This window comes from Seriola aureovittata, chromosome 16, assembly GCF_021018895.1.
Source record: "Seriola aureovittata isolate HTS-2021-v1 ecotype China chromosome 16, ASM2101889v1, whole genome shotgun sequence".
Taxonomy (NCBI): Eukaryota; Metazoa; Chordata; class Actinopteri; order Carangiformes; family Carangidae; genus Seriola; species Seriola aureovittata.
The window spans coordinates 1,527,718-1,541,831 of record NC_079379.1 but is presented as its reverse complement, the minus strand read 5'-3'; the positions used below and the strand labels follow the sequence as shown (position 1 = coordinate 1,541,831).

Genomic DNA, 14,114 nt, shown 5'->3' with positions numbered 1-14,114 from the left:
AGCAGACATTTCTACATGATTAACAGTCAGTGTGTTTAACGCTGACCAGCTGGCTCAGAGGGAAACACAGTGACTGGCCCTCAGACACCAGGGTTCTGATCATAAAGTGACAGTACTGACCTGCCAGTGAAGCTCCTCACATGTAGGTGAACAGGGTCTAATGGCTCCATGTGTGTCCCCTCCCCCAGGCCTGCAGCCCTGAGGAAGCACTGCAGTAACAAACTACAAAGTGTTCTTCCCCTGTAATAAATGACACGCGAACCACGAAACGTTCTGCAGCCCGCTAATCTAAAGTGTAAACCGGTCGTCGCATCTGTTCTTTAACAGTGTTCAAATATGACCAAAGGATGTGTAAGTCACAGCAGAACAACACTGATTGCAACCACGTAGTTCCAAGATAAGACATGCGCATGCCAAATGAACTGAAACTAGAAAAAAAACTTACAACCTCACGTGCACAAACATGAAATTCCTTGTAGATGTTTTTATCTTCTACTGTTAAAATGTCACCTCTTTGGATGTGAGCTCCTGTCAACAACAGCAGATGCTACACTGTGGTGTCAGCATGATCAGTCTCATAGGTCTCTGTACTGCCTTAAAGGGAATATATTCTCCCTAAAGTGTTGACAGAATTATTAGGTGTTGGTGTTAAATTTGAACAGACAGTTCAACAAATGACATACTGATCATGTACTAATTATTTGGTCATCATTTGAGTAACCAATGCGTATAGAGACACCATTACCATACACGTACAGATTAGTGAAATATCAGCTTTTTCTTAACACTCATGTTTCATGATTTACTAGAGGTTTATAGATGACTTACAACACGTTTGTTACATGTTAGCACAGCACTTACTGGTCATCTACAAATGTGTGTCAATGTTTTGAGAATGATTAGTTCATCATTAACTAAGGGCTTATGACTGAGCGTTATTATAACGTGTTACTTGTTCTTGTCCATGTGGAAAACATGGCTGAAACATTCACAGTGTAGCTGGAAACAGTCAGAGAAGCCCTCGACCAATGACATGAACAGAAGCTGCCTGGAGGGAGGAGTTATCAGAGCTGGAGTCAGTCAGTGGGACCAGACTGGAGGTTTGGGTCAGAGACACTTTGACTTCTAAAGACAAACATCAGCTGATGTGAAGATCTCAGAGACTGAGGATGAAGAAGAGGTGATGAGCATGAAGCTGGAAGGGTCACAGAGTTCGGATGTTCATCAGTCACACAGACTGTCTATAGATGGAGATGATTCAGTGACGTGACGTTTAAAGGAACCATTGGAGCTGGTTCACATCTCTGTTCATGAGTCCACCACACACACATCATAGAGCATGGAGTCCTGTTGCCATGGACACCACAGAGGAAGCCGCTGCATCACTGAGCTGAAGACTGACTCTCCACAACACCTCAGGAAACCGATGGACTGATGAGACTGAGGTTGGACTGTAGAAGGACATCAGCTCTGTGTGTGGAGTAAACAGGTGTCTGCACGTCGACATGAAAACATCCTCCCACAGGTGGAGCAGGGTGGAGGGAGCATCAGGATCTGGATCTCTGCTGCCTCTGGACTTAGACCTGCTCCACATCAAGTTTATCAAGGTCTCTTCCAGGATCATGTCAGGGTGTCTGTCCACCTGCTGAAGCTCAGTACAAGACATTGACCCTAAACATCAGAGTAAATCCACCTTCTGGAGTGGTCCAGTCAGATCCCAGACCTGGATCCCGTAGAGATCTTATATTTCTTCTCATCTACGGGACTTTGGGTTTAGTGAGGGTCAGTCCATTTCATATGTGCAGTGTAGCATAAATACTAAAAAATCATATAGTGATCTCTGTTTCTTTCCACCAAGGGGGAAAGGGGGCCCCTGATGCCCGTCATATTGGCACATTTTGCAGCGACAACTATAAATGATGATGTGCGTCTACCCATAGTCTGCATGTGAGGCATTTAGGTGACATCCGTTAATTGTAGCATCTGCCATGGGCTTCAATGGGCTTCTTTGCCTGTGGCCCCACCAGAGTCTATGATCGCCACTGTCAATATCAGCTGCATGAGGTGACAGGAAATCAGTGTTGTGTTGTAGCTCGCTCCGCTGCCACCACATGGCCAAATGAATTATCGCTCCCTTCAGGTGGGTCCTGCTCTGCTACCTTGAGGTCAAGGATCCTTTTCTGAAAGAGGTCCCAGTGTCAAAATCTGATCGAGAAGTAAAATATATGCTGTGTCTACATGGTGTATAATCCTATATTAATCTATGTTTAATTCAATGACCGTACTGTGAACCTGAGGCCAGGCCAGTATTCAAGCATACAATTAAAGTTAAAGTTAAATGAAGCCCAGCAGCTCAAATTCCAGGAGCTGCCAGAAAGTGACCACGGTTTGACTGAGTCTGTCTTTTATTCATTGAATTCACGAGTTCATGTTACTGTGGAATGACCAGAAAACAACTGGAGAACAAAAGAGGGACGACATTGTTCCTTTGTTTTAGCACAGAGGTTTAAGGAGATGAGTCTGCAGTTCAGTCATTTCATAATGTAATGGACGGTTGCAACACTTTGTGCATTTCTCTCAGACACTCAGAGACTATTTGGACCAGACCAACCAAACTGTTATATATTATATATATATTAACCTCACATCTGTCTGCTAATTACCCATACCATTTACACATGATTACATACAACTGTCATTCACTATATTCATTGAATGGAAGAATTCAGATCTTGCAACTGACCCCAACCCTCCTAACCCTGAGGACGGTTACAACATATTAAATATACATTAAATTTCACCAATTAACATTGTAAATGCAATGCCAATATGCATGTCAGTGCGATGGCTCCAAACCAGGGGCCTCCACCCTTTTTCCCTCTGAGAGCTCCTCATGTCTTATATTACTGGTTACATTTATTCACATATTGTATCAAAACACTCAAAGTGATCTCCAAAACAATCAATCAATAAGATTATCTAACAATATCCCAAAACATCTGGAACTCACATCAGTCATGATTCAGTCAGACCTGAACACAGACATGAAAACAACCACAGTAAATAAACCTCCATAAATCTGATTAGAGATCAGTCAGTGACCAGTGACAGTTGTCACTACATCAACGGTTCATAACAGACAGGAAGTTAAAATAGATCATTCACTACACTTACAAAATGTAATGTGTTGTTGCACTAAAGTTGAAGCCCACAGTTTAACTCACTGTATCTATGGCAACATATTTCCTGTTTGTTGGAAAAGTTTAGTTTATATCTGTTCTGTTATGAGAAGAGTTGCTATCACTGCATGATTGAGTTCATTTTGAGCAGATTTACTGAGTGAAGTTATGTTGCTTAAACTTTGAACTACACATCCACGGTTTGTACAGACTATATTCTCTGAATCTTTGGGTGAGCTACTCTAAAACAGGTGACCTTGTGAGTTACATGTTGGAGACCCCCGCATTAGTGTCTTCAACACAAAAAGTCCTTATATTTCCTTTTTATGCAAAAAAGTCAGTATCTCTTCTACTTGTTCTGACTTTTTAGTTGTAAAACTTAAAAAACAGTTTGTTCATTTAATTTTTGAAATGTAGCTGGATGCAACCTGCAAAAACACCAGGGAGGTCCTTTAAGCTACCACCATGTTAAGACTGTATTGGCTCATCACACCATAATCAACATACATAATGTGTAGAAGATGAAAACCAAGACACGCAGACAGTGTGATAAAAGGACATCAGTTTATTGAGCCAGTTGGAGCATTTAACCTCAGCGTAGTGTTTGGTTCAAAGTGGCCATAAATGAGATGTACAGTAACAGGTCACAAGACTCTTCTCTATACTTACACCACAGGTGTTGGTGCTCCTTATCTATTTAAGGAGGCAGGACAGGGTTCATTCAGCTACAGTGATCCAGCACTTGTTAGTTGTGCTGGTTACTCATAGAAAAATAGTCAGCGTTAATATCACTGCAATAAAAGCTCCATATAAGCAAACAATGAATAGAAGGCAACAAAGAGTTCTTCTTGGGACTCCGTCTGTTAATAGAAATTTGGTGGAATAGAAAAAAACACAAGATAGTTACATTCTGTCTAAGGAAGTCTGTAGCTGCTAACATTCAAACAAAACCTCCATTTGTGTGCATGTGTCAATTAAATACAATTACAATTTCAAAGGTTGAAAATATTTCAATACTGACAGCATTACAGAGAAATCATTTTCAGGACACCATCATAATGAGGACACTGTGCAATGACCCAGTTTAAGTCATGCACTGCTGTTATGAGAGGTTTTAATTTCATTACAAATTAAAAGCTCTCATAACAGCAGTGCAGGCATCTTGTTCAAATGACCATGAAAAAGACCTTTTACATTTTATTTCATTAGTAACAATAAAAATAAAATGCAAGTAATGATTGACTGCCAGCTATTTTCTTGATTGTTTGGTCTATGACTAAAAAAATAGTTTTCTAGAGCCCTAGGAGTCATCTGCATATTATTTGTTCAGGTTAATATCACAACAAAACGGACTACTGACAAGCTGGAACTAGAAAATGTTTTGGCCTTTTGGTTAGAAAAAAAAATAATTCAGTCAATCGAGTTTTTAGTTTAATATTTGCACTGAGGTTACACACTGTCTGCCACCTCACACTCATTTTCACTTCTTTGTGGCAGTGTTATCTTTAGGAGTGTACTGAAAATGTTTTGATTATAATTTTGACCAGTTATGTGTTTTTATTCTAATGTTATGTATATGTGCTCACAAATGGACAATCACATTTCAATTAAAGTATTTGGTTACAATATTGTCAGCCTCAGACTTCCACATCTAACAGGCTGTTACACACATAAGCAATAATAATGACCTAGAATCCATTTCTTTGTTGACAAACGGATTATCAGCGCATCAAATAGAAAAATTGTCATACAACATACAAGAGTGTTGACAGCAAAACATGCCACTGTGCACTAAAACCACATCGGATGTTTTGTCTCTACATTTTTGTGCCTTTAAAGTGAAAGTATGACAGGAAGTAAAAAGTTACTTGTAGTGAAAGAGTGTAGCCTATATCCACAGTAAAGTGTAAAACAAACAAAATCATTGCACAGAAAATGACATAAGGCAAAATACAAGTGTGCACAGAGAACACATTAAAATGTGCTGCTGGTATTAATGTGTCAATAGTGAAAATCTCTACGCAGATACCTCCTACAACAACCATAGTACTGTGTTCTTGAGGGGTACGTGTTTGTGAAATCTCAATGGAAATGAATGTGGTAACTTGTCGTTTTAGTCTGTTTAAGTTCAATGTGTGAAAATATATATAGTACAAAACGATGAACATATGATTTATGGTTGAGAGCAAACAGCAACCATCACAGCCGAATGCTGAGGCCACAGCCACGGCTATTAGAGTCTCGTTCTCAATATGTTGAGAATCTTATTTTGACGAATGAAAATTTGAGGTCACTGCTGGGTTATGGAGATCTTATGGCTTTAATACAGTAGAACTGTGTGTGCGCCAGGTGATTCAAAAATTCCGATTTTCACTCGACACACTGTGTTTCCAGACTCAGTGTGTCGAGTTGCTAGAACCACGATGTGTGAATTCACAGGTCAAGGTTGAACAGGAGCAAGCTTCAATTTGTCTGTCGCACAAGCTTCATTAGTTAAAGTTAAAGATGGGTTGAATATTTGCAGGGGGGGGGGGGGGGGGGGGTAGTAATGTGACTGTACCTTCACTGACAAAGGTGGTGGCAAAAGACAAAATCGAAAGAAACGTCAGGATTGACTTTCTTTCAAAGTTGACTCCACTGAGAGTGAGCATGAGTCTGAACAGAGAAAATATCAGGTGCTGCTGGGAGTGTGAGTCTCCCGTTTGCTGTATTATAGAGCTGACTTTCATGGGATATTCTGTGATATTCTGGTAGCAGTAAGGATTGTCTGAACCTCTGCGCTCGCCTGAAGACTCCTCTGTCCTCAAACAATGCTTATTCCTATCCCCTACAATGTTTTCATTTAACCACAGCTTTTGGTTTTATTACTTCAGGCTGTGTATTCAGTTGTTTTAGGTTCAAATTTGATTATTTCCACTCACTCAGAATCACCTGGTCTGAACAGGGCGACTGTCTTATGGTGAATCATGAGAAAAGTATCCCCATAGTTTTCCCGAAATACTGTGAATCTGTCTCTATTTTGATTTCACAAGAACTTCCTGACCTTTCTTGGACCCCATTTTTCCTGAACCCAATTACAGTAGTGATATACTTTTTGATACTAAACTCTGAACAGGTATCAATGTCCACACTATAGTAATGACATGAAGATCAAGTGAGGACAGACATCTATAAAATGCAGATCAATAGTGTTGAACATAAAGTGACTTAAGTACAACTTGTATGAGTTTGTAATGAATGTGCAATACAATTATTAAGTCACACTGCAGAGCACAGCGGTGGAGTGAAACAGTCTCTCTGTGTGTTGTCCCACTGTCGTGATGTCCAACACCTGGACACAGTCTGATACAGCAGCTTCTCAGCATCTGTGGAAAAGACACAAGTCTCTTAATAAACAGCTGATCAAGTCCAGCAGGTCAAGAAGGGAGCAGTCAGACGTCGAGACGGGCTGGAAACAAACATCCAGGTTGTTTTTAGAAGACAAAACAAAAATAAATGGTACAATTATTACCCAATCTGTTGTAAGCATCCACCTGCTTCTCCTCTGACCTGCACTGTAGTGCTGTGCACAGCTTTCCTGTTTAGTGATGGCTCATTAGCAGCATTTCAGATGCTAACATTTGTGTGTGGTTCCTTGGTCAGCCATTTAGTAATCTTGAAAATAGTCTTAATTTACCCAGAATTTATTGTACCACAGTCTGACTAAAGAGAGTCAAGAACTAAACTGCTTTGTGCAACAGATGAATTAAGACTCAGTCTATCTGAAGTCTGACTGTTTGTTCTATCTAAAACACAGTCAAAGTCTGTCTTGGTGGTTGGTGGTTGGTTGTCCCCACATAATGGACACTGATGGTACATTAATCTGTGAGCTGTTAATTAAAAAAACCAGTGGGAGCTCAGATGCTTCAGGCAAATCAAACTAATGATCTGTGGCTCCCAGATGAATCCTTGTATTCTCTGTCTGTGGCTGCAGCTGGTTTCACACTACTAAGAGAATGTCACACTCATTTTTCTATGGTAACAGGATCAGAATAGATTGTAAGATGACATAAACCAGATACCTTAGATAAATGGTGATTAAACTGTGTTTCTAAGTTCATTTTGGCCAATATATTGCTAATTTATCAGTTTAACTCTGGTAAGTATAGCCGTCTGATCCATGTGCTGGAGTAGACATGTAAAGTAACACAAAATGGAAACACTAAATTGTATTTAGTAACACAGTAACTGCTTAAATGTACTTACTTAGTTACATATATTTACAAAATGTCTAATGGTCCACAAAGACCAACAAAAAAACCAAAAAACCCCCCCAAAAAGACAAGTTAGTCAATCGCAGAAACCCTGTTCAGAATTCATACACATTTTCATTACATTCTTTGTGGACAAAATATGCAATTTCTTTTCCTCTCACTACAACTGTCCATGACGAGGGACCTGCAACTCATTAGTGGTGGCTCATCCATCTTCATGAGGCGCTTACATTTTGGTTTGGGAGGTTTTGGGATTTCACTTTAGTTTATACAAAACACTAATCCAACCTGTCAGCGAAGAAAGCTTTGATGAGGTGGTAAAATGTAGGAGTGAAGCGCTTACCTGAAGTTTAACTTGTCTTCACCTTGTCCTGAACATACACAGGTTTTTCTTTATGTTCCCTACTGTCTGTCATTTCATCAGTGTCCTTTCTCTCCTTGTCCTCTTCTTTTTCTTCCTCCACACCCATTATCACACTCTGTTTAACACTGACAGAGATCACCACTGCCTGTATGATGCCATAGATCAATGCAAACTGAGGGAGATACTCTTGGATCAACCAGAGTAATCCTGCCATCCCAACTGTGGAGACAAAAAACATCGCCATCCCATGAAACCAAAGCCTCAGCGCTCCTTGGACCCCCAACACCTCCAGGATCAGCTTGGCAGGAGGGGACACAGTCCACAGGAAACCAACAACAAACAGATCAAACAAGTGGCGGAGGAAGTTGAAACAGATCTCGTAGTGTTCTGGTAGGATCTCCACCTTCCAGCTGCGTGCAAAGAGTCGAAAAGGAGATGTCAGCTGAGACGAAGGAGGTGTAGGAGACGGAGGAGGTGTTCTGTAGTCAGAAAAGTCCCCATCAACATCATGGTCCCATGCACCTCCACTCCTTTGTCTTAGTCTGCTTGTCTCTGTTTTCCTTGGCCACAAAAAGTAAGAAGTTGGGAGAAATTTATTCCACCATCTAGAAACTTCTGAATCTACCATGGTCTCCCGTTTCCCTGTGCAGAGATATTCAATTTCCATGGGCTGAAGCTTCTCCTGCGCCTCCCAGAACTCCTCTACTGGACTACTTTGGTCACGTTGACGTCTCCACCCTCCCCAGATCCAAGATGTCCACCCCCTGAAGCCCTGGCTGCCACAGTCATGCTTCTTGCCCTCAGCTATAACCACTGTGGTATTTTCGGACATGGTACTACTGCCCCATGAGCGCACCCACCCCAGTGCTCTGCCTAGCACAGCTGCCATTCTTTCTTGCTGAGCTTGTTGGAGTTTTAGTAAAATCAGCACACACTAAGTTCTCAGCTCTTCTTGCCTTGATTGGCTGGGTAGCTCTGCATGCACTGCCAGAACAGTTGTGAAGTTGTAATACTTGTTCACAAGGATCCAGGCTGGGGCAAAGGGACGTCCTCAGGCCACAGACACACCTGTGGGTGTGTTTAACTTCTTGTCTACATGTCTTTGGTTTAACCTGGCAACCTTTGAAGCTGTCAACGTTGCTTTCAATAACTCAGCATTACGTTCAGATATGCTCAATAATCTAGCACCGGCTAGCTACAAGTTAGACGTTTGACCTGACCAAGCCTTCAGCTCAACGTCAGCTAACTAACATTACCCTTAGGGCTTCACAAACTAATCTTTTTCAGTGTTCTGAGACAAATTGCTTCAGTCTTCATACCTACAATAAAAAATAAAAAAAAGACATTTTCAGTTGGTTCAAGCATGAAATCTTACTTCCACTTCCACGTCAACAACAATGCGAGTTAGCGGGTCTTGGCAATTGTCTTTGCTAACCTTTAAGGCTTTATAATATCAAGTGAAATTCGTTAGCAACTAACGTGAGCTGGTTTAACGTTAGCTCACAAATTTCATCAAGACATGTTTCCAATTTTCGGTGTCTCTAATTTACAGGAGCTAATCTGAAAATGTATAAATGCTCACCTTCGGCGATGTTAGCTACAGTTCTTCTGCCAGGTCGTAGCTAGCACTCCTGTTAGCGTCAAAAAACTCGACACGCAGACCAACTTCCTCAACTTCTGGATGTTGTGTTCCAAATACACCAACGTGTTTATCTTTAGCATTTGGAATAGAAAGTCGGCTTCCGGTCAAAACTGACTGACGATAAGTACTGTTAATTATGCTAGTTGTCAAGAAGACACAACGGAGGTACGCCTGCGAGGTCGACTGAAGCGGTTAGCTAATTACGCGATGAATGTTGTCTTCCTGTGCGGTTTCAACTTCAAAATAAAACTGGTTTACCAACTCCAGTTCATGCTAAGGCCTTTATACTGGAATTTGCCTTTCAAAAACTTTCCACAATTACTAGCGTTTAGTAAAACGTACTTCACGTATTCAACTCATAACATTCCTATATATATATATTTTTTTTAATGGTGTATTGGATGATTCAGGCATTGTCCAAGCAGCATTATGCAACAGGACAAGATGGTGCAAGTTCAACTTCAATTTCATCTAAAGCAATGATGGATCATGATTAGTCATTAGCTGCAATGTAACTAATGTTTTTACATGAGTGCAGGGGACTACAACATGAAGAAATAGTCAGCAACCCCAGATTGTATAGTACACAGCAGGTCATTACATGTCAAAAGCAGCAGTCAGTCTCTTGTGATTTTATTGTAATCAATCTGCAAACAGTGGAGGATGGGGAAAAGAGAAGCTTTGAGTCTGTGTCAGCCATTTATTTGACATTTCCTTACATCTGTACATTCAAACCATTATAAACACTGGAGAAAAGCTTTGTATAAACAAGACTAAGAAGTTCAAGGCCCCTTCAAATGAATGGTGGCAATGTATCTTATGACTTAGGAATGCTTCCATTTCCTGGATGACTTGATATTGTCCACCGTAGAAGCTTGGAGCAGTCCCAGCTCACAAGTGGCAGCACCTGTGAAAAGACATTAAATATTTAATTAAAAAAAAAAGTTGACATCTCAGCATCACTCATCCTACAGAAAAAGTCTTAGTGTGTAAAACTCTGCAAAGCCTGTCAATACCAACCTGGTCCATTTACTGTGTTCTGAATGTCTTCCAGCCTGGGCTGCCAGTCATACCTGAAAAAAAAAAAAATATGAAATCAGTAATTTCACCCCGTTTGGCTTCCTAAAACTCAACAGAAGCTCCAGTCTGAGTGTCTCAGTGCGCTGCGAGTAAACTTCACTTGAAATCAGTCGAACCGAATCACTGCATCATCATAGATCAGACTCAGATACAAGAGCTCCAGGATAAAAGCCCCTCTTAAGCCACAGTTAGATGGTCTTGATTCATCAAGAAGGTTGGGTAATTTGAATATCAAATGCACTTATGTTATTTTAGCTAGTAAAGTCCCAGATACACTTTTTTTGTGCATATCATGATCATAAAAGTCCTGTCCAGAAAGACAGTCTCATTTCAAACACGTGACATCACTCACATGATTTAAACCCTGAGACAAGATTACCAACCTCACCCTGACAAATTAATCCCATCCTAATGGGGCTCTACTTTGAGAGAAGTCGGTACTTACAGCTGCAGGTCTGTCACATCAACTCCTCTCTGTCAGTGTGTGGACAAGCTACAAGACAAAAACTGAGTCATCAATACAGACAAGGGAGAGAAGAGGAAAAAAAAAAAAAAGTTCAGGGACCACACCAGTGTTTGGCTGTTTTACCCCAGTTACTGCAACCAGTTAGTTAATCACCATTACACTGAAGTGATGCAGCAAAAACTATAACTCCATCTGTCTTTATATTTGTGTCACCGTACAATGATGCTGCTGCTTTAATAAAAGGCAGGCATAATTTAATGGCCAAACAGTTTCATGGTGATGTGCAATAATATGAAGTCTACATGAGTCCCAGTATATAGGTTAAAACTAGCATACATCTGGTGTGGTTATGTGGTCAGTGCACTGTGAAGACATCTTCATGCTTTTCTCAGAGACTCTAGTCTATGAAATCATCATTCCACATAAGCGCACAAAACAGATGCTTTTAGATGCAACACTTACCTAGAAGAGCAGGCTCCATCCCATCCCATCCCCCCTAGTGTGGATGCCTGTGAGTACAAGGAAAACCATATTAGAACCAGTTCTGAACCTCAATGTGTACTGAGAACCAATTCTATACATGCTCAGTGCACTGTGAAAGAGCTTCATGGTATAATCAGAGACTCTAGTCTAGTGAATCATCACAGCAGCATGCTGGTTTTCACAGCCCACCCATCAGCGGCTTCCCGTGCTCACACTCACCATCAGCTCATGGCTGTAGACTTCACTCGCAGCAGGACTCCAGGACTAATCAGGCGAATCAAACCGCTCCCTCAGAGCTGAGGAGCCTCAGGTGACCACTGTGTCCATTTCAGTGTGATCTGAAATATTTCCATTATACAGTCAAGTTTTTGTATGCTGTTAAAAATATTTATTTGTACAAGTTTCTCTTCAGACATTTATGTAGCTATGAGTGGGGGCACTGAGGTCCTTGCATACACATTCTTCAGGTATTTAAGCCATTTTATAATATTTCAACAGGCCCTCACACTGTACATGCAGATAGAATGAAGAGAATTTTGTAAGTAAAATGATACAATACTTTTCAGCTAGGGTTGTGAAATATGCCAAAAAAAAAAAAACATATGCTCATTTTGGCAGATAATGCTAATTCAGTTGGAATGGTTGTTTCCTCCCCTCCCCCATTTCGTTTTCACTGACAAACTGATTCCTGTTGGTCTTGCACCAAACTAAAATTTTTCTTTATGTCTAGAGAATGTGATTTGTAGGCCAGGGCGCTCTGTTGCACCACAACACTTATGCCACTAACTATGCATGTGACACATTTTACCTCGAAACAAAAATAGCTTCTGACATTTTTCACAGGTTGTGATTTGGGTATCACACTTGGCCATATTGAGATTTTGATTATATTGGGATTAATTCTGCTACCCTAACTAGAGCCCTGCAGATGGTGCAATAACCTTACAAATACCAGTGTCTGTACACACTGGGAGCTCAGTTCTATACAACAGGCATTTTCACTTGTTTTAAGATAAAGAAATACACTTCTCACTGTAAAAACCTGTATTTGTATATTATTTTAATTGCAGTAATTTCACCATATTCAAAATTATTTTGCCGCCCACAGTCTAAGAAGACTAATCATACAGCATCTATGTGTTATTTTGGGTTTTATATTAAAACCCAGTTGCATCCGATGAAAAACGTGGTGCAATTTTCTAAAAGCTAAAGCTGCTAAAGCTTCATCTCTTTCTACAGCCCTAAAATCTATAGACCACTCACTTCATCCATCTCTACACCTGGATCTCCGGGTCTTCCTCTGCAGATTCAACTCAGCAGATCCACCAAGGAAATACATCCTCGGCTCTCCTGGGGAAACAAAGATCGCAGGTCAGGCCATGTCTGTACTCCTCCATTACAGTGCATGTTTGTCACCACGTGGAGCAACATAAGAACCAGAATGACGGTGCTGTTCACGCCACTTCCTCTGCAGGCCAACGCCTCAGCTTTAAAGCTTACATTTTCGAAACAGACTCAAAGTATATCACATTTACCTTCCGTTCTTTCCAAGCAAGAATTTGAAGTGTAATTTAACTTCGCGTCTCCGTCCAACCAGCCAGGACCGCGCGCCATCAACCAGAGGATGAACACGAGTCCGCCCCTGGATTATATACCAGAGGGCCTTCACAGTATCACGTGCTGTTGGTGTCCTGAATACCGCCTGTTTTTGACGCTCACCAAAATGCATAGTACAGATATGTGATATGATTATACAGCAAATACCACGGATTAAAAATACATTTTAATAAAGGGAAAGAAAAACAACACATTAACGCGTCCTATATTAGGGACTATAAAAATTAACATTAATATATAATTACAATGGAGGTATATCAGTTTCCTATAAGGCACATTTTTAGATAGCTTTGAAGAAATTTTAACAAAATAAATAATGTCATTTGAATTTATAAAATGTTCATCTAAGGGAAATTCAGGACGATTTTTCAAAATCAAGATATCTATGGTTAATAAATAATAATAAAAATAATAAATATTTCAAGGTAGGCTACTCAAGGACACCTTACAACACACAGCAAAAGAAATAAAATAGCAAGTACAAGGCATCGAATGCAAAATAATTAAAAATGATTTTGATTGCATTGGTGAAACTGGTCTTTACAGCTTAGATTTAGGGGAAATAAAATAGCTCATACAAACCTGAGGCACAATCTATTCTGTGGTAATTCCCCCCAAAAAGCTTTGCTTGGTCAGAGATGGATATAGCTTTGTAGATTAAAAAAAAATGCAATAACAAATTTTCCCAGAATACACCAGCTATTTTCTAATACAGGTAAGAACCAGTCTCAGCTCTTTTCCAGTCCCACCTAAGGTGAAAGAAATGCATTTTAAGATATTGAACGAGATTTTTCCCTGTAATGACCTCTTACACCAAAAATGTAATGTAGATTTTAATCTACTAATCTTCTAATTCCAACACTGAGACCATAGAACATCACTTTTTTTATATTGTAATTTAACTTGGACCCTTTGGGAGGCTTTCCAGTATTGGATAACATGCAATAATCACAATTTTCTAACATAAAAATATAAAGTTTGGTCTCCAAATAGAAAACAAAAAAAATGGAATTTGTGAATAATAATTTCA

At 40.1% G+C, this 14,114-nt stretch overlaps 1 protein-coding gene, 1 long non-coding RNA gene and 1 other non-coding gene across 3 annotated transcripts; all 3 read right to left on the bottom strand.

The window, feature by feature from the left end:
• Window positions 1–3,729: 3,729 nt before the first annotated feature.
• On the bottom strand, window positions 3,730–9,663 carry c16h6orf47 (chromosome 16 C6orf47 homolog). The gene is made up of 3 exons (XM_056399888.1): window positions 9,379–9,663; window positions 7,776–9,115; window positions 3,730–6,544 (listed from the first exon to the last, which is right to left on the bottom strand). Exon 2 carries the CDS (start codon window positions 8,683–8,685, stop codon window positions 7,783–7,785), a length of 903 nt encoding a protein of 300 aa, XP_056255863.1. The 5' UTR covers window positions 8,686–9,115; window positions 9,379–9,663; the 3' UTR covers window positions 3,730–6,544; window positions 7,776–7,782.
• Window positions 9,664–10,124: 461 nt separating this feature from the next.
• LOC130183582 (uncharacterized) lies at window positions 10,125–13,131 on the bottom strand. Its single transcript, XR_008829850.1, has 7 exons — window positions 13,003–13,131; window positions 12,731–12,817; window positions 11,687–11,805; window positions 11,447–11,493; window positions 10,964–11,011; window positions 10,459–10,511; window positions 10,125–10,345 (listed from the first exon to the last, which is right to left on the bottom strand). It is a non-coding gene; the product is annotated as an uncharacterized LOC130183582 (long non-coding RNA).
• LOC130184427 (small nucleolar RNA SNORD52) lies at window positions 11,337–11,405 on the bottom strand. The gene has a single exon (XR_008829994.1). It is a non-coding gene; the product is annotated as a small nucleolar RNA SNORD52 (small nucleolar RNA).
• Window positions 13,132–14,114: the final 983 nt, after the last annotated feature.

Coding starts and splice junctions, on each gene's coding strand:
- c16h6orf47 (XM_056399888.1), bottom strand. CDS start 8,685: ATGGCAGCTGTGCTAGGCAGAGCACTGGGGTGGGTGCGCTCATGGGGC.